Source organism: Esox lucius, chromosome 9, assembly GCF_011004845.1.
Source record: "Esox lucius isolate fEsoLuc1 chromosome 9, fEsoLuc1.pri, whole genome shotgun sequence".
Classification (NCBI taxonomy): Eukaryota; Metazoa; Chordata; class Actinopteri; order Esociformes; family Esocidae; genus Esox; species Esox lucius.
In genome coordinates this window covers 5527358-5550698 of record NC_047577.1, presented here as the reverse complement: position 1 = coordinate 5550698, position 23341 = coordinate 5527358, and the positions used below count along the sequence as shown (strand labels likewise).

Genomic DNA, 23341 nt, shown 5'->3' with positions numbered 1-23341 from the left:
TGATATGTCATCGTCATGGTCCAGTGATCCACAATACCTTACCGTTACGCAGCTTATCAAAACATTTCAGGTAGTGATAACACGGACCAGCGCACTTTCAGTCTGTCTGATTGTCTGATCCACCAGTCTCACTGGAGATGATTGTTGATCACAGGAAGCAGCGGCGGGGAGACCACGCCCCCATACACATCAATGGGTCTGCGGTAGAGAGAGTTCAAGATATCCGGTTCCTTGGTGTCAACATCAGCGATGACTTGACCTGGTCTCATCACTCTAACGTCGTGATAAAGGAGGCCAAGAAACGACTCTTCTTCCTACGCCGATCTTATCATGCACACCTGTCACTTTTACATTGCTCTACGGTTGTACAGTTGTATAGTTATTATTATTGATGCGTGTTTATTGTATAGTGTTATTATTAATAGTTTTATATATTATAATTACTGTTACTTCTTAACTTTTAACTGCACTGTCGGGAGTAGGAAAACCAAGCATTCCATTGCCGTAACTTGCTATTGCAAATGACAAATAAACCTTTTGAACTTTAAACTTTGAACTGTACAGGATTGAACACCAGGTTCCTCTCCGGAATGCTCTCTGGAATCCCGGCTCCCAAATGCTCCAGGTTCCCAGGTTGCCATGGGGACGATTATGTCATTCTGAAAACCGGAGGAAAGGAGTCATCGCAGCAGAAGTTTTCCGGAAGAGAGGGAGATGGGGAGAGACGGGTGGAGAGTTCAGTACTGCGCAGTCTCTGTCAGACCGAGACTTCAGGGGCTTGCGGTGCAGAAGACTTTACAAGGGAGCCACGGCATCGCCGTCTACTGTATTTTATTGCACATTTTTTATTGTGTTTTAACCGCACGCAAAAAAAAAAAAAAAATGCGCAAGATAGTGCATCTGCAAGCCGGACAGTGCGGGAACCAGATCGGGGCGAAGGTGAGCTAACGCTTCCACAAGCTTTTGGAAACATCGGCATTTCGGCAGCTCGCGTCGATAAAACGCGATGCAATTTTGGGTACTGTCAGATTTAATGTCGTTGCCGTTATGTAACGTTGGCAAAATGTCGTCTATTGTCGTCAGGAAATTTAACAGGATGCTTAAATATTGGATGTTAATCTACGATTTTTATTCATTCCAATATGTAATTTAAAGAGTGCATTTTGAAAAATAAAACACTATTGGTACAGTAAAATAACAGCTTGTTTTGCTTCAATTCAGTAGATTTTCCCTGTCTGGTTTTGTCAACGCATCTTGCTTGCTTTCTCTCTGTCTTCTAGATTTTCTCTGACTTTCTCTCTGTCTTCTAGATTTTCTCTGTCTGTCTTATAGCTTCTTGATTCTTCGATAATCTCTATAATAATCTGAATGTGTTATACACACAGCTCAATAGGAAACCTTGCAGAAGCTTGTTGCAAAATCTCCAGTGCATTCAGTTAACTGTGTTATCCTCTTCCTCTGTCCCATCCGCCGTCCTATGTCCACCCTCTTCCTCTCTCTCTGGTCTCTCTCTCATCTACTCCCTCTTCCTCTCTGGTCTCTCTCTCATCTACTCCCTCTTCCTCTCTCTCAATCATCTGCTTTATACATCTGCCCCTTTGTTTTTTTCCTTCTCTCTCCCTCTTCTTTTTCCTTGCTTCATATCTTTCTTTCTCATATCTCTCCATCTTAATCTTTAAGATGGTACCACATTCTTCCCTCTGTGTGCTCATCCTTGCCTCCGGTTCTGTCCCAGTTCTGGGAGGAGATTAGTGATGAGTACGGTATCGACCCAACGGGGGCGCACCACGGAAACAGCGACCTACAGCTGGACAGGATCAGTGTCCATTACAACGAGGTTAGAGGAGCACGCCTGGTCCACCGTGCACATACACACACACACACATACACGCGCACACACACACAGATACGCACACACATACACACACACATACACACACACACACACACACACACATGCAAACACACATGCACGCACACACGCACATACATACACACACATGCAGAATTTAATTAAATATATATTAAATACCACACCGACAGACAGATACATCCGACCAACTCCCTCCAAAGTCAAATTCATAACCTCCCTTTCCTTTCCTCTCTCTCTCCATCCTCCTCCTCTCTCCTCCAGGCCCGAGTGGAGCTGGGAACAACTGGGCCAAGGGTCACGACACGAAGGGAGCTGAGCTGGTGGACTCGGTTCTGGACGTGGTGAGGAAGGAGTCCGAGAGCCGGGACTGCCTGCAGGGCTTCCAGCTGACCCACTCACTGGCCGGAGGAACCGGGTCGGGCGTGGCGCCCTGCTCGTCGGGCAAGATCCGCGAAGTCCCCGGACCGCATCATGAACACGTTCAGCGTGGTGCCCTCCCCTAAGGTGACCTTTTGACCCCTGGGCCCTTCACTCCTTGACCTAGTTCCTGTTGTTCCCGATCTTCAGAATAGGAGTTTCTTTTCGGCCTGTGATATCATTCTCTGGTTACATGTTTTAAACATTTCATTGGTGCTGTGCTGTTGTCCGATATTACTTGTCAAATACAATGTTACTGCACACACACACACACACACACACACAAACACACACACATACAACACACATACACAACATATGTTGTATGTGTGTGTGTGTGTGTGTATGTTGTATGTATGTGTGTGTTTGTTGTATGTTGTGTATGTGTAGGTGTGTGTATGTTGTATGTATGTGTGTGTTTGTTGTATGTATGTGTGTGTGTTTGTTGTATGTATGTATGTGTGTGTGTGTGTGTGTGTGTGCGTATGTTGTATGTTGTGTGTGTATGTTGGCACCTGTTTCTTTGAACAAATCTTTGAAATGGTACACTTTAATTTTCCTAGTTAAAAACCTCTCTCCACCCCTCTACTCCTTCCTGTTTCCTCACCCTCCGCCCCCCCCTCCGCCCTCCCCTCTGTCCTCCCCTCCGCCCTCCCCTCTGTCCTCCCCTCTGCTCTCCAGGTATCAAACTCAGTGGTGGTGTTGTACAACGCCACCCTCTCCGTCCGCCAGCCGGCGGAGAACACGGACGAGACCCACCGCATCGACAGCGAGGCGTCGTACGACATCTGCTTCCGCACGCTCAAACCGACCCCGCCTGCCTACGGCGACTTCAACCACCTGGTGTCGGCCACCGTGAGCGGGGTCACCACCTCCTTCCGCTTCCCCGGCCGGTTGAACGCCGACCTTCCGCAAACTGGCCGTCAACACGGTGCCCTTCCCCCGCCTGCACTTCATCATGCCCGGCCTGAACTTTAGAGCACACCCATCTCTGATGTCATGTAGTTCTACCTGTAGGTTTATTACGCCCATCTCTGATGTCATCTCTGATGTCATCTCTGATGTCATCTCTGATGTCATCTCTGATGTCATCTCTGATGTCATGTAGTTCTCCCTGTAGGTTTATTACGCCCATCTCTGATGCCATCTCTTATGTCATGTAGTTCTCTCTGTAGGTTTATTACGCCCATCTCTGATGTCATCTCTGATGTCATGTAGTAATAGGTATATTACACATCATGTAGAGCTAGGTTTATAATTTCTTATGTCATGTAGGGTTAGGTTTATAGTCTGCAATGTCAGGTAGAGCTAGGTTTATAATCTGCGGTGTCATTTAGGGCTTATGCAGGCTGTGCTTGTGTTCTAGTGTCAGTAGCTTAGTTCCACAATCCTATTATTTATTTTATGAATCTAATGAAAATCATTTGACACATGACACATTTGAATTGATTCAATAAAATGTTTAGACAAAACAAAATATTAACTCTTGATTCCTGTATTCTCTCTCTCTTTCGAATGGTTAAGCTTAAGTTGGTCATAATTAAGCGCTTTGATTTATCTCACCAGTTTTTGTTTCCATTCACATGACAAGTAATGTACAAATTAGAGTACATTTACAAAAGAAAATGTGCAATCAGTTTTATTTTTGTGATAATAACTATGCGTATGACTTCATACTTTGGTGTAAAATGTGTTCCTTTTCTCTCTGATCTGCCATGTGTCAGTGACGTTCTACATCCAGAAGAGGGCGCTGTCACACGTTATGACCGTTTCTTAAACGGGGTAGAGGAAATTCTCATTTACATCACTGCGATTTCCTGCTTGCTCTTTCCTCGGGCCCCTTTCTCCAAAGCCCGTCGGCCGGAGAAGGTCAGATGATGGAAGGAGAGGCTGAGAGACAAGGAGTGAGAGAGAGATGGAGATCTGGAGAAGACAGAGAACCTGAGAGAGAGAGAGAGAGAGAGAAGAGAGAGAGTGATGGAGCGAGAGAGAAGAGGGATGGATTATAGGAAGGGCATTATGAAGGGAATAGATCTGATATCTGGACATTGATTACTGATAAAGGATTAATGACTTTATGCTAATGAAGTGGGGCTGGGATGTCATGAAGCACAGCCTACGTTCATGACTTGAACTGTACCACTTCCTGTTAATGTTCCTTTAGTGCTCACACACACTCACACACGCGCACACCCTCACAAGATTAGACTGAGGTCACGAAAAACCGATACAGAGACAGGACAATCTGAGTCGACATAGGGAGATCGAGACAGATTTATTTAGCTTGATAGCAAGGAAAAGACATTTGATAGAAAGTGGTGATGACAACTGACAAAGAGAGAGAGAGAGAGAGACACGTCATAAGCCACAGACCACTACCACACACACCTAACACACACGCACACACCTAACGCACACACACAGATATCAGGAAGTCATCTACTCAGTGCTGACTTTGCAGGCTGCTGTCGTGTGTGTGTCTCTATGCAGAAGTGTGTGCAAGTGCCCCTGTGAGCGCCTATGTTTCCCTAGAGCAGGTTGCTAGCATGAACCCGGAGCAGCGGAGCTGAGCGTCAGCCGGGCCCCAGCCACAGACACATGGACACAGAGCCACACGGACATCATGGGCTCCAGACTGAAGTCAGTAAACCGCCTCTCCTCTCTGGTTCTTTCTCTCCGTCTGTCCTTTTCGTTTCCGCGGCTTCCGTGACTTCCTCTCTCGGGTGCCCGCCGTGACACTGTCGTTGCCGTGGGTGATTCGCCAGCGCTGGGAGACCCATTCAAGGCGTTTTTTGTTCTTCCACTTCCTTCTCTAAAACCGTTTGGCTTTTGAAGTCGCTAGGTTTTTATCATCAGCCATCTGCCGGCCGAGAAAGGAGACGTCCCTCGAACCAAACAAGCTGTTGCACCGCGTTGCTTGTCTTTTTACGTGTCTTGGGTGTTGTCTTCAGTCGGTCTTATGTGTTGTCTTCGGTCTGTCTTACACGTTGTTTGTCTTCGGTCTGTCTTACAGGTTTACTGTGTGTAATGTGATATGTGTGCTCTCCTCCTGTCTGGTGTAATGATGCGTGCTGTTCCTGTTGACACCAGGATGAGGCCTGCTGCGCCTCCCTGCGTCATCTCTGTTGTACCTGTTGTGCCTCCCTGTTGCGCCTCCCTGTTGCTCCTCCCTGTGTGTATCCCTGTGTCGTCTATGCAAGTCCTCCAGGGAATATTTCATGAGACGACTGTGACCGGGAGAATCTAGTCCTGTCGCCTAGAGGCTTCATGATGACACCACCACAGCATTACTCACTGTGTATGAGACGTCACAAACCGGGATCAGATCTCCTCTAGTGGATCAGATCTCCTCTAGTGGATCAGATCTCCTCTAGTGGATCAGATCTCCTTCTAGTGGATAAGGTTCTCCTCTAGTAAACCAGATCTCCGCTAGTGGATAAGTTCTCCTCTAGTGGATCAGGTTCTCTAGTTAATTAGGTTCTCTAGTTAATTATCTTCTTGTTAATTAGGTTCTCCTTTAGTTGATCAGGTTCTCCTGTAGTTAATCTTGATCTAAATGCTTTTTTTATTTTTAAATCAGTACAATTGCTCTGAGACATTTTGTAAAAACGTGGCCTAGAGTTTAGTTCCCCCAATCAGACCGTTAGGATGTAACATAGATTATGAACAAAACACACCCGGGATCTGCAGAGATATGGAAAACTTCATGAATATGTACAGGAATAACCTAATTATTCTAACTTATTTCTAATTGAATGTGATGTAGTGTTCTCCCCCTTGCCTGTTCCATTCTCCACCTTTTATTTCTTTTCATCCTGACCCAAGAATGAAACCTACAGTTCTCTTACAGCGCCGCTGCTTTATCACTGTGTTTCACCGTCGAACCAGCCAGTCCACGCGGGTTCTTAGTCCGACTGTGGGGTCCTTCACCACAGTGTTGTGAGACTCAAGACTCACCGTCAGTATTGCCCAACTAACCATCCTCCCCTCGTTAGTTTAACGACCAGGGCCAGTTCTGAAATGCATCTCACAGGTGGAGTGGCTCAGAAGGTCCTGGGGGAGAGGTTTGTTCTGTCACTACTGTTGATGCCTGTTTTTCTGTCCTCAGAGAAAACCCTGACAGGACGTTCTACTGGTTCTTTGAAGCGTCTCGCCCAATCGCAAGAGACAAGGGTACGTTTTTAAACGCGCACGAGCGCCCGCGCACACATGCACCCAGGCACGCACGCACACACAGATGCAAACGCACACCCATACTTTTGGTGTAGCTTAGAATCTCTCAAACTTCCTGTCATGTGACCCACCCTGCAAACCACAGTTCCCTTCCTGGTTACAATGAATGACAGACAAAGAGGTAGAGAGAAACACACAGACAGATTGAAATAGAGAATAGAGGAATATAAAAAAATAGATGCATTTAGAAAGTGAAATATAGAAATGGATGGGTTTAGAGAGAGGAATGAAGAAATAGATGAATTTAGAGAGGGGAATATAGAAATGGATGTGTTTGGAGAGGGGAATATAGAAATGGATGAGTTTGGAGAGGGGTATATAGAAATGGATGTGTTTGGAGAGGGGTATATAGAAATGAATGCGTTTGGAGAGGGGTATATAGAAATGGATGTGTTTGGAGAGGGGAATATAGAAATGGATGAGTTTGGAGAGGGGAATAGAGAAATGGATGGGTTTGGACAGGGGGATATAGAAATGGATGAGTTTGGAGAGGGGAATATAGAAATGGATGCGTTTGGAGAGGGGAATATAGATATAGGTGCGTGTAGAGAGAGGAATATAGAAATATTTTTATTAGAGAGGAGAGACATGAGAGAGACAGAAAGAACCAGTCCACCACCACAGCAGCTCAGGACTTGGAGGTTTAGTCAGAATGAAACTAGGTGGGAAGGGGCTCTTCAGATAAAACACGGAAGTCAGAGGTGGCGTGTATTTGTCCTCATTCGCTCATATTGTAGGTCGGTCGGAAATGGAAATGTGTTTTTACCCCCTGAGGGCAAAAGGGGTTAAATGCCTTTATAGATCAGCTTATGTCCCAAACACTTTTAATTGAATATGAATTTAATATGAAGCATATTGTGTAGTGGTTCCACCAGATTAGAGACTGTAAGGATGGCCATGGATCAATCAAAGGGGAAGAGGCAGGAAACCTAAACTTTAGAAGCACAGTCATTGATTTTGTCTAGGGTAGCCTGGAGGTCAGAGGTCAAATCACAGAGCCTGGAGTTCAGGGGCTCTCAGATAGCACACAGCAGCAGTTGAATGGCAGGTAATTATGGCACCATGTCGCAGTGTGAACAGTAGCACTGCATGAGCTGGAGGATAACTGCTTTTTCAACCTGAATATCATTCAAAACGTGTGGCATTGTGGGAAACCTCCTTTAAAACCGGCCCGTTTTTCTTGGCCTCTGATCAAATGTGCAGGCGGTCGTTCTCTGCTCCCCGACAAAATGGGTTGAAAGGAGTGTTACGGGAGGATGTGGATGGCCCGTGTCCTGTCCCGTCCGGTGTGAGCGTCTGTGTGCGTAACCTGTTTCTCTCCCGTCTCTCCAGATCCGAGTGTGCTGTTCCAGTTTCCGGAGGACTTCAGTGACGAGGTAGAGAGAGGGACTCATTCCAACGCCACAGGGCCGCGTGTCGGACCTCATGCATGTGTCTGTGTGTTCTTAACGTGTGTGTCTCCCCCAGGAGTCCCGTCAGACGCTGCCTCGCTTCTGCTTCCCCTACGACATAGAGAAGTCAGTTCGCAGTACTTTATTCCTGTAGAATGAGAGAGAGAACTTTCCTCACTTCCTAATGCTTCTCATCCCTCCCTCCCTCATCCCTCCCCCCTCCCTCCCTCCCTCCCTGCATCAGGGTGAAAGATGTGGTGGCGGTGCAGCATTTCACCTTCGTGCTGACAGACCTGGAGGGCTGCCAACGGTTTGGCTTCTGTCGTCTGGCCAGCAGCTCACACACCTGTCTGTGTATGCTCAGGTGTGTGTACGTGTGTGTGTGTGTGTATGTGTGTGTGTGTGTGCATGCTCAGATGCGTGTCTGTTTGTGTGTGTGTGTGTGTTTGTGTGTGTGTGTGCATGCTCAGATACGTGTCTGTCTGTGGTGTATGTGTGTGTGTGTATGTGTGTGTGTATGTGTGTGTGTGTGTGTTTGTGTGTGTGTGTGTGCATGCTCAGGTACGTGTCTGTCTGTGTGTGTGTGTGTGTGTGTGTGTGTGTGTTTGTGTGTGTGTGTGTGTGTGTGCATGCTCAGGTACGTGTCTGTCTGTGTGTGTTTGTTTGTGTTATTTAGTGCCAATTAGACATTAACCATACATTTCCTCTCGTACGCGACACTGTTCGGCGTAGCTACCTACCGTGGTTCGAGGTGTTTTACAAACTTCTGAACAACCTGGCTGACTACCTTACAAAGGGACAGGTGAGTCTAACCCGATATAGTACCCCCTGTGTCAGTACCCCCTGTGTCAGTACCCTCTGTGTCAGTACCCTCTGTGTCAGTACCCCCTGTGTCAGTACCCCCTGTGTCAGTACCCCCTGTGTCAGTTCCCTCTGTGTCAGTACCCCCTGTGTCAGTACCCCCTGTGTCAGTACCCTCTGTGTCAGTACCCCCTGTGTCAGTACCCCCTGTGTCAGTTCCCTCTGTGTCAGTACCCTCTGTGTCAGTACCCTCTGTGTCAGTACCCCCTGTGTCAGTACCCCCTGTGTCAGTACCTCCTGTGTCAGTTCCCCCTGTGTCAGTACCCCCTGTGTCAGTACCCCCTGTGTCAGTTCCCCCTGTGTCAGTACCCCCTGTGTCAGTACCCCCTGTGTCAGTTCCCTCTGTGTCAGTACCCCCTGTGTCAGTACCCCCTGTGTCAGTACCCACTGTGTCAGTACCCACTGTGTCAGTTCCCTCTGTGTCAGTACCCCCTGTGTCAGTTCCCTCTGTGTCAGTACCCCCTGTGTCAGTACCCCCTGTGTCAGTTCCCTCTGTGTCAGTACCCCCTGTGTCAGTTCCCTCTGTGTCAGTACCCACTGTGTCAGTTCCCACTGTGTCAGTTCCCTCTGTGTCAGTTCCCTCTGTGTCATTACCATCTGTGTCAGTACCCCCTGTGTCAGTACCCCCTGTGTCAGTTCCCTCTGTGTCAGTACCCACTGTGTCAGTACCCACTGTGTCAGTACCCCCTGTGTCAGTTCCCTCTGTGTCAGTACCCACTGTGTCAGTACCCACTGTGTCAGTTCCCCCTGTGTCAGTACCCCCTGTGTCAGTTCCCTCTGTGTCAGTACCCCCTGTGTCAGTACCCTCTGTGTCAGTTCCCTCTGTGTCAGTTCCCTCTGTGTCAGTACCCACTGTGTCAGTTCCCTCTGTGTCAGTTCCCTCTGTGTCAGTACCCCCTGTGTCAGTACCCACTGTGTCAGTTCCCTCTGTGTCAGTTCCCTCTGTGTCATTACCATCTGTGTCAGTTCCCTCTGTGTCAGTTCCCTCTGTGTCATTACCATCTGTGTCAGTTCCCTCTGTGTCAGTTTCCACTGTGTCATTACCATAGGTGTCAGTACCCCCTGTGTCAGTTCCCTCTGTGTCAGTTCCCTCTGTGTCAGTTTCCACTGTGTCATTACCATAGGTGTCAGTACCCCCTGTGTCAGTTCCCTCTGTGTCATTACCATCTGTGTCATTACCATCTGTGTCAGTACCCCCTGTTTCAGTTCCCTCTGTGTCATTACCATCTGTGTCATTACCATCTGTGTCAGTACCCCCTGTTTCAGTTCCCTCTGTGTCATTACCATCTGTGTCAGTACCCCCTGTTTTTCAGTTCCCTCTGTGTCATTACCATCTGTGTCGGTACCCCCTGTGTCAGTACCCTCTGTGTCATTACCATCTGTGTCATTACCATCTGTGTCAGTTCCCTCTGTGTCATTACCATCTGTGTCATTACCATCTGTGTCAGTACCCCCTGTTTCAGTTCCCTCTGTGTCATTACCATCTGTGTCATTACCATCTGTGTCAGTTCCCTCTGTGTCATTACCATCTGTGTCATTACCATCTGTGTCAGTACCCCCTGTTTTTCAGTTCCCTCTGTGTCATTACCATCTGTGTCGGTACCACCTGTGTCAGTACCCTCTGTGTCATTACCATCTGTGTCATTACCCCCTGTGTCAGTTCCCTCTGTGTCATTACCATCTGTGTCATTACAATCTGTGTCAGTACCCCCTGTGTCAGTACCCTCTCAGTGTTCGGTGGTTTTCAGTCCTGTCTGGCCCTTGATTAAATAGGTTTGGTTAGGAAATACCCTGATCTGTTTGTAAAGGTCAAACTGGTTCTCTTATGGGCAGGCTACATGAGTTAAAACCATATGGCAGATTTATTATGAAAATAAACTCTGTGAGATAATGAGAATTAGTTTAGCTGCTTCAGGCAAGTTATGATTTTTCAGGTGTTGGTCTCTATCAAATTAGAAAGGTGAGGGTATTTTCTGCCCATAAAAAGAGGTGTTGAGATCTTAATTCCAGTTTGGAACCAACTCACTTGGAACCAGGGCTTACTGGAGCATCAGGCTAAATTCTGGATTACTTGAGATTAAGTTCTAGATGGACATGTATTGAAAGGGAAACCAGAAAAGGCCTGCAAATGAAAGCAATGAAAGTTGTTGCAGGTCTCCCACTTGAGTGTCTGTCTTTAACCGCTACACCACAGTGTTATATGCTTGTACAGTGTTGTTATAGCATCTCGACATTAGATCTTTTTGTCAACATCACGCCAAGTTTGAATATTTCGCTAGACACAATTAAGCATTGTGTTAAACTGACTAACGTTTCTTATTAAGTTTACCTCCACCACAAATTGCATATATGAACTGTATTGCTTTTGCCACTGGCTGTTTAACACCTTATCAGTCAGTTTTAGGCTTACTAGTATCTAACTTACTTCTTATGAATAGTCATAAGAATTGAGCAATTTCGAGCAAGACTGAATATGAACTTAACACAGCCAAAGCTATTTCTTTTCATGGCAATAGCTTTCCTTCATTCGTGAATGATATTGATAAAATAACTATCAATATAACTGACGATAACTGACTTTGTCGTCAAGTGAAAAGACGAGACGTGGAAACCCTGACTCTTTTACTGCCCAGGAGGTTTTATCTAGCCTATATAACCCCAAAAGGAATGCATGGATGTGTACTTTTATTTTAGGCTCACTATAAGGTAGCTACTGAAGGTTGTAGCCAGCAAATTGTTTGTCTTTCCTGACCCAAAAGGCATGCACGGATGCGTACTTAAAAAAAACACCAGAAATAGTCGCAATATAACCACAGTTTTATTTTAGGCTCACTATAACACAGCTACTGGAGCTTGTAGCCGGCAACGTTTTTATATATCCAGAACAAGTCCTAATGTATAATTTGCTCGGACTGTGACAAGATTTGAATGCGAGACCTATTGGTTGCAGGTGCACTTCTCTAACCACTACGCTATTTAACGAGGGGTAGTCAGTCACTCAGTCAGTCATTCACACACTCAGTAAGAGATATCCATACTTTGCTGGCTTTTATTTGTCTGACCAATTTCAGAGGATGTTTGAGTGTTTAATTTCTATTTAATGAATATCTATTGCCTCTTGACAGACCAATGAGATGCGAGAACTTCTGGCCACCCTCTACAAACAGCCCCTGCCATTGGCTGTCGGCTCTGTCACTCTGCAGCTGGTAAGCCTTAAATAGCCTGTTTGCCCCGAGCTGAACACCACCTAGGACCTTTTCTCCGTCAGTGGAGTCCAGTTCATTATATAGGAAACGCTGTTTTATTATCAAAGCATCCAATAGCATTGGGGTTTCACGGAATCATATCATCATGTCATAGCATCCCGTTAACACAGTCTGTATTGGAGGTTTCAGAGTACGGTGATATCTCAGGATGTCACGGCGCATGCTGTTCACTGGCTGTGATCTGGTGTCGTGACATTGTGTGCCACTTTGTGTTCCCGGGCTGTGTGCTAGTGTGTTGTGTGTTTCTCTCTGAGGGAGAGCAGCTATTGGTCAGGACAGAGATGCCCTGCCCGCCCGGACACGCCCACCTCCCCTTGCGGGACGGGCAGGAAGGGGTGAGTCCTGGTACCCCGCCAGGTCTCCGCTAACACCTCTCAGGACATCTAGAACGTAACACTTCTGAAACGTCTAGGACATGCTCAGCCGAATCCCTGATCTGTTTTAACGCTTAACCCCGATAACCAAGTCTGATCTAACGCTTAAGGCCTAACACCCGATCAGTTCTAACACTCAGAACCCTAATATCTGCTGATTATTGACCTGAAATGGGTTTAACGTTTCCATTGTAGACCTGGTCTGTTCCCACAAACTGGTTCCACCGAGGGCCTGGTGTCTGGAGGTAGTTGGATGTGCCCTTAAAGGAGCACTCCGGTCCTTATCCATCTGCAAACTCTTTCCAGCTGCTAAGTCCCACCTTGAAAACAAGTAACCGGATTAGTGATCACCGATTCTAGCCTATTAAAACAGAGAGATCAAATGACCTGCTGCACAACAGAACCTCACTTTGATTGGGATTGTGTTGGGTAGGAGGACATCCCAGATAGGGTGAGAGTCACACGCTTGGCAATTTCAATGGGTTGATCATGTGATCGGAGAGCTCCTTTAAACTTGTGTCCAACAAAGACCTAGACAAGGTGGTCCTCTGTGGAGCGGTTAGACACCTGTGACCAACCTAATCTACACTCTAACAACACCTGTGACCAACCTAATCTACACTCTAAAAACACCTGTGACCAACCTAATCTACACTCTAACAACACCTGTGACCAACCTAATCTACACTCTAAAAACACCTGTGACCAACCTAATCTACGCTCTAAAAACACCTGTGACCAACCTAATCTACACTCTAAAAACACCTGTGACCAACCTAATCTACACTCTAACAACACCTGTGACCAACCTAATCTACACTCTAAAAACACCTGTGACCAACCTAATCTACACTAGAACACCTGGGCCCCTGGTAAAACCTGAGTCACACAAAACCATCTATGTGTTCTGATCATGTGGACCGGACCCCAATGGGACTATTTCGGCTGACTAGAGCTGGTCATACCTAACGCCAATGCAAAAGTCTTGACGTTCTGGTAAATCCTACACTTTTGTCAGTCGACAATGTGTCATCTTGCTGTCCTGAAATCAGTGTGTTGTGGTCTCCCAATCATGGCTAAACGGACCTTGAGGGTAGTCCGATGGGTATGGTCAGCTTTAGGCCGAGTCACAAATCACACCCTTTTCCCACATCTGGTCCAAAGTAATGTACTGCAAAGGAATTAGGGGGCATGTTGGGATGCGTTACAAGTGTCTTCTCGTCTCCTTCCTCCTCAGGTGCCCTATTTCATCGCTCCAGACCCCAGGAGTCTCCCGTCCATCCCAGAGAATGTGAGTCCGCTGCTGACCCCAGTTCTGGGTAGTGGCTTTGGGAAGTATTCACACCCCTTTATCCACTGAATTTGTAAACTGAAATTCCAAATTGATTGCAATGGACTTATTAATATTTGCCCTAAATCTAGACAGAATACCCTGTAATGATAAAGGGAAAACGTGTTTTTCTAAATATCTTGAGGGAATATGCAATTAGACTACGTTTTCAGGCCGTTCATTCAGCTCCTTTGTCAGCGATCACAGCATTGAGTCTTCTTGGGTTTCACTACTAGCTTGACACGCCTGCGTTTGGGCAGTTTCTCCCGTTCTTCCTTTCGGATCCTCTCAAGCTCGTTCTGATCGCATGGTTCTGCGTTCTTCAGGTCTCCTCGTGGATGTTCAATTAGGTTCAGGTTCCAGACCGGGCCTGGACATTCACATACTTGTCTAGCGTCGTCTTTGCTGTCTGCTCTCGGGTCGTTGTCGTGCTGAACGACAAACCTATGCCTCATTCTGAATTCCTGTACACTCTGGATCAGGTTTTGTTCAAGGAGCCCTCCTTGCCTATGACCGGTGATCATAATGCATTATAACATGCTCATGGCTGGAAAGGTGTTGGGCTGCATTACAACAGGACAGGATGCTGGAAGGAAAGAGGTGCACTTCTTTCTTTGAATTGTGTGTGTGTGCGTGTGTGTGTGCGTGTGCGTTACAGAGGAACCTGACGGAGCTGGTGGTGGCAGTAGACGTGTCTAACCTGCTCCATCTCTACGCCAGCATGCTGTTTGAGAGACGCATCCTCATCCTCTCCAGCAAACTCAGTACGGTGAGGATTCACACACACGCACGCACACACACACACACATACACGCACCCACGCAAACCCAGGAATATATAAATATATATATGTATGTGGTGTACATTTACCGCTCCAGCTACCAAGGTGCTGTGGTCTCTTCATTTTTTCCCCACCCACCCCAACACACACTAACACAGGAACAATAACACACCCCCAGTGCCACACAGAAACACACACCCACTCCATCCCTTTATCCTTTACTTGAAACAGCATCCCCATCTATCCATCCCTTCATCCTCTATCCAACATTCCATCCCTTCATCCTCTATCCAACATTCCTTCCCTTCATCTTCTATCCAACATTCCTTCCCTTCATCCTCTATCCAACATTCCATCCCTTCATCTTCTATCCAACATTCTATCCCTTCATCCTTAGTCCAACATTCCATCCCTTCATCCTCTATCCAACATTCCATCCCTTCATCTTCTATCCAACATTCTATCCCTTCATCCTCTATCCAACATTCCATCCCTTCATCCTCTATCCAACATTCCATCCCTTCATCCTCTATCCAACATTCCATCCCTTCGTCCTCTATCCAACATTCCATCCCTTCATCCTTGGTAATCCTCCCTCTCTGTCTGCCTCCAGTTGACAGCCTGTGTCCATGCCCTCAGTGCAGTTCTCTATCCAATGTACTGGCAGCACATCTTCATCCCTGTCCTGCCCCCCCACCTACTGGACTACTGTTGGTGAGAACACACACACTCTCTCACACACATACACACACTCACGCACGCACAAACACACTCAGGCACAACCACGCATGAACGCCCGGGTTCAGGCTACGTTCCGGTGTCTGTAAAGAAATGCCGGGCGCTGTGTTTGTCCAACCTTGTTAGCTTGTTAGCTTTTCCCAGGTCGTGTTTGCTCACTTGGTTGCTGTTTACAGGCTTTTTCAATCCGCTGCGTCTGACTATGGCAACATGGGTTCAGCGTTCCTCGGCAGGCCATACACTGGTTTCTTTTTTCTCTTAGTCCATCAGCTAAGATGTTGCAGAACTTAAATGATGTCCAAATGTATATAGATGCCCGCGCGTCTTAGAATATATATTTTTTGCTGTTCTTGAAAGCGAATGTTTGACAGCATTTATTTGAAACTGTCCTTTTCCCCCCAAGTAATTAGATTCCTCTGCACTGAACTATATGTACTGCCTGGAGACATTACACGTTCTGTGTTTGTGGTCAGTGTGGAAGCAAGTCTTTCTGAATCACTTCCTGGCCAGTTGTGGATGAGTTATTAACGAACATAAAAACATTTACAGACACTCTTTTTACATCTCTCTGCCTTCCTTTCTCTTTTTCTCTTTCTCTTTCTCTCTTTCTCTCTCTTCTCAGCGCTCCAATGCCCTTCCTCATTGGAGTTCACTCCAGTCTGACAGAGGTACGGTAACAACTTCACAGACTGACCGACTGGTTTAAATGAATAAACTCACCCACAACCTTACTTAGTTACTAACATTACTCATTTCAAAATTACCCTTGTTATTAAGAAATTACAATTTCGCCTCATAGCAAATGGAAGTGAAACAATGACATCGGCTTGATGTTGTGTGACTGACTGACCAATTGACCGACTGACTGACCAACTGACTGACTGACCAACTGACTGACCAATTGACTGACTGACGGATTAACAGACTCATTGATTACACTAATGATTGTCTTAACAACAGAATTACGTGATCGATTGACTTACTGACTGAATGAAAGACGGATCGATTGACTTACTGACTGAATGAAAGACGGATCGATTGACTTACTGACTGAATGAAAGACGGATCGATTGACTTACTGACTGAATGAAAGACGGATCGATTGACTTACTGACTGAATGAAAGACGGATCGATTGACTTACTGACTGAATGAAAGACGGATCGATTGACTTACTGACTGAATGAAAGACGGATCGATTGACTTACTGACTGAATGAAAGACGGATCGATTGACTTACTGACTGAATGAAAGACGGATCGATTGACTTACTGACTGAATGAAAGACGGATCGATTGACTTACTGACTGAATGAAAGACGGATCGATTGACTTACTGACTGAATGAAAGACGGATCGATTGACTTACTGACTGAATGAAAGACGGATCGATTGACTTACTGACTGAATGAAAGACGGATCGATTGACTTACTGACTGAATGAAAGACGGATCGATTGACTTACTGACTGAATGAAAGACGGATCGATTGACTTACTAGCCGATCAGTTTATTAAGTGACTGACCGACTGGTTCACCAGCTAAGTGTCTGTCTGACTGTTTGGCTGGTCCAGAGGGTGAAGAGCCGTGGGCTGGAGGATGTGGTGATCCTGAACGTCGACACCAACACCATGGAGTCGCCCTTCGAGGACCTGAAGAAGCTGCCAGCAGACGTGGTAATGAACTGATACGGATGTGTGTGTGTGCGTGTGTGTGCGTGTGTGTGTGTGTGCGTGAGTGTGCGTGTGTGTGTAACACGTGTGACGTGTGTTTGCGATCCAGGTGTCCAGTCTGAAGTTGCGTCTGAAGCGCCTGACGGCGTCTCCCGGTGTGGGCGTGGCCAAGGCCTTCCTCACCGCGCAGGCTCTTCTGTTTGGAGGATACGGAGAGGCTCTGAGAGGAGACGCGGTCAGAGCAATAATATAATACTATAATACTCTACATTAACACTATGTAACACAACGTAACACTACATTAACACTACAAAACACTGTGTCATCTTCATTTTTTTGTGTCATACCTTTTCCTGAGAGAAACCCTGGTAAGGATAATTCAAAGGCTCTCTAAAGAAACGTTTTAGGTGAAAACTGTGTCATACAGTACACCACCCTTTAAAGCTCCGGAAAAAATGAAGAGACTGCTGCACCTTTTTCTTTCCTTTCCAAAAAAGTTGAAAAGGAAAGTTTTGAGTGAGGAAGCGTTCAGTTTGCAGTGGTCTCTTCATTTTAACCCTTCTGTTCCTCACTCAAAACCTTCCTTTTCGACTTTTTTGGAAAGGAAAGAAAAAAATGCAGTGGTCTCTACATTCTTTCCATAGCTGTACCTGTCCAGTGGTAGTCTGAATCCAGTACAGCAGAATTTTAACGATGGTCAAATCAAAACCATGAAGTCTCCACCTTAAATCTCACCTTAAATCTCACCTCCCTGTCTGTCTCTCTCCGTCCTCCCTGTCTGTCTCTCTCCGTCCTCACTGTCTGTCTCTCTCCATCCTCCCTGTCTGCCTCTCTCCGTCCTCCCTGTCTGCCTCCCTCCGTCCTCCCTGTCTGTCTCTCTCCGTCCTCCCTGTCTGTCTCTCTCTGTCCTCCCTGTCTGTCTACAGGATGGTCAGGTCGGGTTCAGCGAGGAGGTGTTTCTGGAACAGAAGTCTTCGGCTACAAGACAGTTCTTACAGAGTGCCATCCACCTACAGCTTTTCAAACAGGTACGTGTGACTGAGCGTGTGCGTGACTGAGCGTGCGCGTGACTGAGCGTGGGCGTGACTGAGCGTGTGCGTGACTGAGCGTGCGCGGGACTGAGCGTGGGCGTGACTGAGCGTGGGCATGACTGAGCATGCGCGGGACTGAGCGTGGGCGTGACTGAGCGTGGGCGTGACTGAGCAAGCGCGTGACTAAGCGTGCACGTGACTGAGCGTGTGGAATGTTTATTGTTGACAGATTGTTTGACCGTAACGTCCCTCACCAGAATCATAACTGGCCTTTTTTCTGGGTAGAATAAAAGAGATTGTTGCCAAGTGGTTGTTGATCGACTTGCTTTTGGTTCCCAGTTCATTGATGGGCGGCTGGAGCTGCTGAACAGAGGAACAGAACCGGACGACCTGTTTGAACAAGAGATACTACAGTGTGGTTCTGCCGCAGGTGTGTGTGTGTGTGTGTGCGCATGTGTGTGCGTGTGTGTGTGTGTGCGTTAACATGCGTGCTTCAACATCTCTCTCTCTCTTTTCCAGGAAGCACAAAAACCTACCAGCAGCTGGTTGGCAACCTGAAGGTAATAACTTAACACGACGCACGTGATTTCTGTCAGAAAGGTGTCTGTTGATTGGACCGTGGCCCTGGCGTGCTCTGACTGGTCGGTTTGATTCTGTGTCGATCCTGTAGAAAGGGGGAGGAGCCCTCATCCTGAACGTCAAGTCCAAGGCCCACGTGTACAAGTCGGTAAGTGTGTGTGTGTGTGTGATGTGTGCGTTTGAAAATGTGTGTGTTTGCTCCTTTAGTGAATACTTTTCTCCTTTGCCTTGTCTTTCAGGCCAAACGTGGCTTGAGGAACCTTTTATCATCCAAGGTAAGAGTGTGTGTGTGTGTGTGTGTGTGTATGTGTGTGTGTGTGTGTGTGTGTAGCTCATCCTCTCCCTCTGATTTTTCAGGACCACACTGAGGGTCACTCGCTCCAGAGAACCGGTTCCGTATATGGAACGCAGCGCCGCAGCCAATCAGACAGCCTTCAGAGCCGCCTGCCAATAACACAACACTTTGGGAAGGTAAGGGCCGCCCACCCTGCCTCTAAAGGCCAATCAGTGGCGGTTAAAGTGAATCATCGATAAGCCCGATCCCAACACCTTAGTGTTTTGATAATGTTGGTATGTCACCTTTATGTCGCTATACGCTGCTTTATGTCTTGCTGTGTCGTTCCTATATCTTGATATGTCAGTCGCGTCCGCGTCGCCCAGTAAATCGCCATGGCTACCACCGTGACAACGACAACACACAGGAGAACACAGAGACCTGGGAGGAAGACTGGACTGACAGGTAAGAGAGGGTGAGGTGGGGGAGAGAGGAGGAGGAGGAGGAGGAGGAGGGGGAGAGAGGAGGAGGAGGGGGAGGGAGGAGGGGGGGAGAGAGGAGGAGAAGGAAGGTGGGTGGAGGAGGGGGAGAGAGGAGGAGGGGGAGGGAGGGAGGAGGAGGGGGAGGGAGGAGGGGGCGAGAGAGGAGGAGGAGGGGGAGAGAGGAGGGAGGAGGGGGGGAGAGAGGAGGAGGGGGAGAGAGGAGGGAGGAGGGGGGGAGAGAGGCTCATGCGTCTTGGTCTATGCGTCTCAGGACGGTCCCAGGCCCCGTGGCCGAACCAGAGCCCAAGGAAGAGGAGGAGGACTCTGGTCTGTGTGACCCTGAGGAGATGGACCTCCTGGGGGAGATCTTCGACACACTGAGCAGCAGGAGCTCCCACGACCGCGGCCTGCTGTACGGCACCAGGAGCCTGGACCTCTTTGGGACCGAGACGGATTTCATTAGACAGGTAAGGTCAGGACACACACATACACACAGACAGCACACTGACACACACACACAGACAGCACACTGACACACACACACAGACAGCACACTGACACACACACACAGACAGCACACTGACACACACACACAGACACAGACAGCACACTGACACACACACACAGACAGCACACTGACACACACACATGCACAGACAGCACACTGACACACACACACACACAGACAGCACACTGACACACACACACAGACACCACACTGACACACACACACACACAGACAGCACACTGACACACACACACACAGACAGCACACTGACACACACACACCCACAGACAGCACACTGACACACACACACACACACAGACAGCACACTGACACACACACACAGACACCACACTGACACACACACACACACACAGACAGCACACTGACACACACACACACACACACACAGACAGCACACTGACACACACACACCCACAGACAGCACACTGACACACACACACACACACAGACAGCACACTGACACACACACACAGACACCACACTGACACACACACACACACACACAGACAGCACACTGACACACACACACACACACACACAGACAGCACACTGACACACACACACCCACAGACAGCATACTGACACACACACACGCAGACAGCACACTGACACACACACACAGACAGCACACTGACACACACACACACACAGACAGCACACTGACACACACACACAGACAGCACACTGACACACACACACCCACAGACAGCACACTGACACACACACACGCAGACAGCACACTGACACACGCAGACAGCACACTGACACACACACAATGACAGCACACTGACACACACACACACAGACAGCACACTGACACACACACAAAGACAGCACACTGACACACACACAAAGACAGCACACTGACACACACACAAAGACAGCACACTGACACACACACACACACAGACAGCACACTGAAACACACGCAGACAGCACACTGACACACACACACACACAGACAGCACACTGAAACACACGCAGACAGCACACTGACACTGTGTTTTGTAACAAGGCACTTTAGAGGCCTTTCGTGTGATTGTTTCAGAACAATAGAATCCAGCATGCTTTGCAGTTGATATTTTTATAATTGCAGTTGTTGTCATTCAGTGACCAGTGTACTTGCAACATGTATTTGCGTATCTATTTTGAAACATTTGATTGCCAATCTAGGTGCACACAAACACACCTCATGACCCTGCCTTTGTGTATCCCCAGAGGAGTCTTGCCACGCCCAGTCAGGAGAGTTTGGGTGTGTCTATCAGTGGGAGTGGCAGTCTGAACAGCTGGAACCAAGAGGAGGGGATACAGGCTACAGGGGAGGAGCTAGAACAGACAGAGAATCATGATTGGTTAGGTGAGGGACAGGAGCTCTCGGAGGAGAAATCCGGCCCTGCTCTATCAAGAAGAGAGGAGGACAGGCGAATAGAGATGAAGGAGGAAGAGAGCAGTGAGGAGAAGAAAAGAGAGGAGGAGAGAGAGGAGAGGAGAGAGGAGATGGGAAAGGGGTTAGGAGGGGCAGAGGAGCTCAACGAGAGGAAAAAAGTTGAGATGGAGAAATGGGGTGTTATCGGGGAAGGAGGGCAAGATGAGCCAGGGATGAAGGAGACGAGGAAAAGTGAAGACGTCGTCGTAGAGACAGAGACACAGTGTGAAGGTACGGGCGAGGAAGGAGAGAATAATGCCAAAGAGGGCAGAGGCAGGGCAGAGGGAGAGACGTTTCTTGGGGGTACAGACCTGAGACAGGCAGAGCAGACCCAGGTGGAGGAGAGAGGCCCAGAGATGCCAGTACAGTTACCCGGTAAGACAGCCACTAGTCTGGGTACTGAGGCTGTGTCCACCCCCCACAAAGAAACTGCTCCCCCTAGCTTCCAGAACAACACAGGGCCCCGTTCATCCAAACCACCTCTCGGACGCAACGAAGGAGTGGAAGGGAGGGAGAAAAAAGAGGAGGCACCCAAACCCTGCTCTCCTAGCGTGGCGCTGGCCGTGGCACAGTTCCACGGGAAGGCCCAGACCAGGCGCTCGCCTGAGCCCGCTAAGCCCAGCGACGCGCCCCGGATCCGGGACACTATCCAGAAGAGCTGCCTTCAGGAGGCAAACGCGCGGGCCTCACCGAGCGCCGTGGCCACGCCTGTCCTTACCTCGCATGTGAACGACCAATCAGAATGTAGGAAGGAGCCCGGTGACGAGGAAGACCCGCCCTTTGTCAAGGTCTCCGAGCTGAAGAAGAGATTTGAGGCTTGATGATTGGTGCAGGACTCTTGATTTACGCGTGGTTCAGCCGATGCCTTCTGCCGTTGTTACCAAGAATCTGACATTTTCGAGTTCAATGGATTGGCGAGTCAGAAATCTGGGTGTTTGACTTTGCTTAGTTCAGACTAGTATGTGGGCGCATCTTTGATGACATCACAGAACAACTTTTTAGGAGCATGAATCTCGGGCCCAATCCTTGATCAACCCTTTAGTCTCACACTCGATGGATGTTTGGAGATGTGAGGTTTGACGGGGTAATACCTCCACCCTGCCATCTTAGATCTCAGAGAGGGTGTAGCGGGGGGGGGGCTAGGCATCTCTGAAACCTGGAGGGTCAGAACAGTTTCTACCTGCTTGTTAATGTGACTCACCGGATGTCCCAGTTCTCCATTACACATGGCTTACAAGGAGACGATGAAAAACCAGAAGTGTGTCTACTCTCCAGGACCAGAGTTGCTTAGCTCCAGAGAAGGACTTTTGGATTGGGCCAATATCTAAATATTGCAGATAAAAATATAATAGACAAGATCCCCCATTCCCTATTGGACTGACGGTCATGTTTTCTACATAATACGTTTCTCTCTGAACAGCCTGACATCATCTTGTACGGTCCGCTGGTGTTATGCACAAAAAAGAAAATGCACTTAACTTTGATTTCTATGGCACTGACTTTGCCAACCAATGCCTTTGATTAAGGAATGTGTACTTATTATGATTGTCAGATGTTGGTTTTCCAAGACACCTAAAGAGGAACGCACTTATTGTAATTTGCCCTTGGATGAGAGCGTCTGCTAAATTACATTTTTAAAACAAAATAAAAAATTCACAGGGCCAGAGGTTCTTCTTGACTTCTTTACCATGACTTGTGTTTCTAGGAATTCTGCAGAGGTCCAGTAGGGGGCGCTTCTTCCTCTTGTCTAAACCTCAAAACCCACTGGCCCTGCGTAGGGATGTTGTGCAGTTGAGTTAAACAGTTGACCAGAAGTTCTGAGGTCACAAAAAGATTTCCTCTAAATTACAGGAAGTGTGCACGTGTAACCTTTGTGTCCTGGCTACATTTCTAATCTAATATCATCACGGCCATCTAATCCAATCATGAAGTATAACAGGTAGTAAATGGTATGAAATCATTGTATGTTAATCGCTCTAGATAAGAGCATAAGAATGACTGAAGAGTTCAATGACTGATGACATTTCATGCACTTGCATTACATGACCAGAAGATGGGGTTTTTGGAACTAGAAATGCACTATACA

The 23341-nt window shown here is 47.6% G+C and overlaps 1 protein-coding gene across 5 annotated transcripts; it reads left to right on the top strand.

Moving 5' to 3' along the window:
- The first annotated feature begins 275 nt into the window (after nt 1–275).
- si:dkey-76b14.2 (DENN domain-containing protein 1B) lies at nt 276–22916 on the top strand. Of its 5 annotated transcripts, XM_029121928.2 has the most exons (28): nt 276–362; nt 565–939; nt 1681–1837; nt 2135–2377; nt 2972–3303; nt 4015–4930; nt 6399–6463; nt 7856–7899; nt 7991–8040; nt 8159–8278; nt 8647–8716; nt 11901–11981; nt 12296–12376; nt 13653–13706; nt 14404–14514; nt 15140–15240; nt 15887–15932; nt 16836–16937; nt 17044–17169; nt 17861–17962; nt 18305–18395; nt 18485–18525; nt 18636–18692; nt 18784–18819; nt 18902–19015; nt 19177–19283; nt 19572–19767; nt 21048–22916. In XM_029121928.2, exons 6-28 carry the CDS (start codon nt 4914–4916, stop codon nt 22074–22076), a joined length of 2841 nt encoding a protein of 946 aa, XP_028977761.2. In that variant the 5' UTR covers nt 276–362; nt 565–939; nt 1681–1837; nt 2135–2377; nt 2972–3303; nt 4015–4913; the 3' UTR covers nt 22077–22916. The 5 variants fall into 5 exon arrangements, with proteins under 5 accessions (XP_028977761.2, XP_028977762.2, XP_028977763.2 ...); XM_029121929.2 differs by having other exon boundaries at nt 1736–1837; nt 2972–4930; XM_029121930.2 differs by having other exon boundaries at nt 2972–4930; nt 19186–19283.
- Nucleotides 22917–23341: the final 425 nt, after the last annotated feature.

What these genes read in the sequence shown, in the direction of transcription:
- si:dkey-76b14.2 (XM_029121929.2), top strand. An exon ending in ACCTGTCTGTGTATGCTCAG is followed by an intron (nt 8,279 to 8,646) that starts GTGTGTGTACGT and finishes TGTTCGGCGTAG; the next exon opens with CTACCTACCGTGGTTCGAGG. An exon ending in CACCTACTGGACTACTGTTG is followed by an intron (nt 15,241 to 15,886) that starts GTGAGAACACAC and finishes CTCTCTTCTCAG; the next exon opens with CGCTCCAATGCCCTTCCTCA.